The sequence below is a fragment of the Cyprinodon variegatus genome, unplaced genomic scaffold (assembly GCF_000732505.1).
Source record: "Cyprinodon variegatus isolate N-32 unplaced genomic scaffold, C_variegatus-1.0 Scaffold183, whole genome shotgun sequence".
NCBI classification, from domain to species: domain Eukaryota; kingdom Metazoa; phylum Chordata; class Actinopteri; order Cyprinodontiformes; family Cyprinodontidae; genus Cyprinodon; species Cyprinodon variegatus.
In genome coordinates this window covers 1,032,087-1,033,907 of record NW_015150636.1, presented here as the reverse complement: position 1 = coordinate 1,033,907, position 1,821 = coordinate 1,032,087, and the positions used below count along the sequence as shown (strand labels likewise).

Sequence of the window (1,821 nt, the reverse complement as noted above, 5' to 3'; positions counted from 1 at the left end):
AAAATTACAAGAATAAAGTCGTAATATTACGAGAATAAAGTCATAAAATTACGAGAATAAAGTCGTAACATTACGAGAATAAAGTCGGAACATTATGAGAATAAAGTCGTAAAATTACTAGAATGAAGTCATCATACAACAACTCGTTTCAGAAAGAAAGCTTGTATGACGGCCAACCAGCTCAACCAATCAGCAAAGGCGAAAAAATAAAGAAGCTAATTAAGAGATATATAGATTTATATCTCGCTATATAATCTAATTTCTACCTACATTTATTTATTTATTTTATTTTTGGGGCAATTGCTTGGTTCTGGTCCTCCGTATTAATCTGGATCGAGAGTTAATCTCTCTGGAAATCAGGCAGCTGAAAGTAGGAGAACCAGAACCGGGTCGGTTCTGTAGATCCAATCAGGTTTTTAGGTCCATAAATAAACCAGATCAGCAGCAGAGACACATTTTGTTAGAATTCAGAGTTAAATCTCTGCTAAAAATTAGTTTTCGAATGAGTGGGAATCAGTCAAGGGTTTAAGTTCTCCTCTGTTGGACCTCAGGTCTCAGACCTCAGGTCTCAGAGGGCGTCCATGTTTCCAGCCGGCGGTGACGGTTTTAACTCCTCCCCTTTACTCACCCTCTCTCCTTTGTCTCCTTTCAGACCGGCGGCTCCCTGAAACCAGAACAGTAGAACCTTAGAAACCAGAATCCTCGTCACGTTGCTCCATAAATGTTCTCTCTGCTGGAATACTCACAGGAGGTCCCAGGTCTCCTGGGTTTCCAGGTTTTCCTGAAGGTCCTGGCATTCCTGGAGATCCTGGAGGTCCCTGCATGGAAACAAAAAAAGCCCCAGAGATGAGCTCCATGAGGTGGTGAAGGCCTGGGCCAGACGCCGGGTCTCAGCGGGTCTTACCATGGGTCCTGGTGGTCCTCGGGGTCCAGCTGGTCCTTCCTTTCCTGAAGGTCCCTGGAAAAAACACAAGGTGTCTTAAAAACCAGAAAATGAGGCGTTCATCCGGACAGAATTGAGGCGGTGTGCACTCACCCTCACTCCAGCAGGTCCCACGGGTCCAGCAGGACCGGGAGCACCTCGGGAACCCTGCAAACACCAGAGATCCCGTTAATCTGTCCCGCTCCGAGCGCTGGAAGCTGGATCTGGGTTCTGAGCCGTCTTTTTCCCAGAACTACATCAATTCATGCTTCAGATTTACAGGCAACCTAATGGCTTCCAGATCCGATTTATAGGCCGTCGGAGCGCTGGGCCGGGCCGGTCTGGAAGCCATTAAGCTGCAGCGACGGTTTGAGCAGGTTCACCTGCGGCTCCATCAGGAGGAGGAGCTTCAGGCCCAGCAGAACCGGTTCTGTTCCCTTTAACCCGTTAACCTTTACAGCATTTTAAAAGGTTCTGCTCAGATCAAACATCACGCATCACGCCCCAGGGGCGGAGCTAGATGGGCAGCCAGAGGTGTCCATGGCCACCATTAGCCGGTCATTGGCCACCGCTACCATTTCCCCCCCTAATACAGCAGTAATCCTCTCAAGAGGAATATTCTACCTCATTAAACATTTTAATTTTTCATATATTAACAATTGCTTGACAACTAAAGCTCTGTGTTTAATAATGCACATCAATATACAAACATTAAAGATGATATATACAGGAAGTAAAACATTTTATATTATATGGGGGAAACAGAAAATGATGTGTCATTGAAAGGTAAAAAACTACTTTAACAATAACTTAAAAATCCATTTAATGTAGATATTAGTAGATGTAAATATTATTTTTATGCAGAACAATTTTTTGATAAAAGTAGGTAAGTAACGACT

At 44.2% G+C, this 1,821-nt stretch overlaps 1 protein-coding gene across 1 annotated transcript in view; it reads right to left on the bottom strand.

Annotated features, from left to right (window-relative positions):
- Positions 1-1,821, bottom strand: part of LOC107087414 (collagen alpha-1(XII) chain-like) — a 177,562-nt gene that overhangs the window by 7,467 nt on the left and 168,274 nt on the right. The window contains 4 exon segments of the mRNA XM_015378984.1: positions 629-664; positions 747-818; positions 905-958; positions 1,037-1,099. Coding sequence (XP_015234470.1) covers positions 629-664; positions 747-818; positions 905-958; positions 1,037-1,099 — 225 coding nt within the window.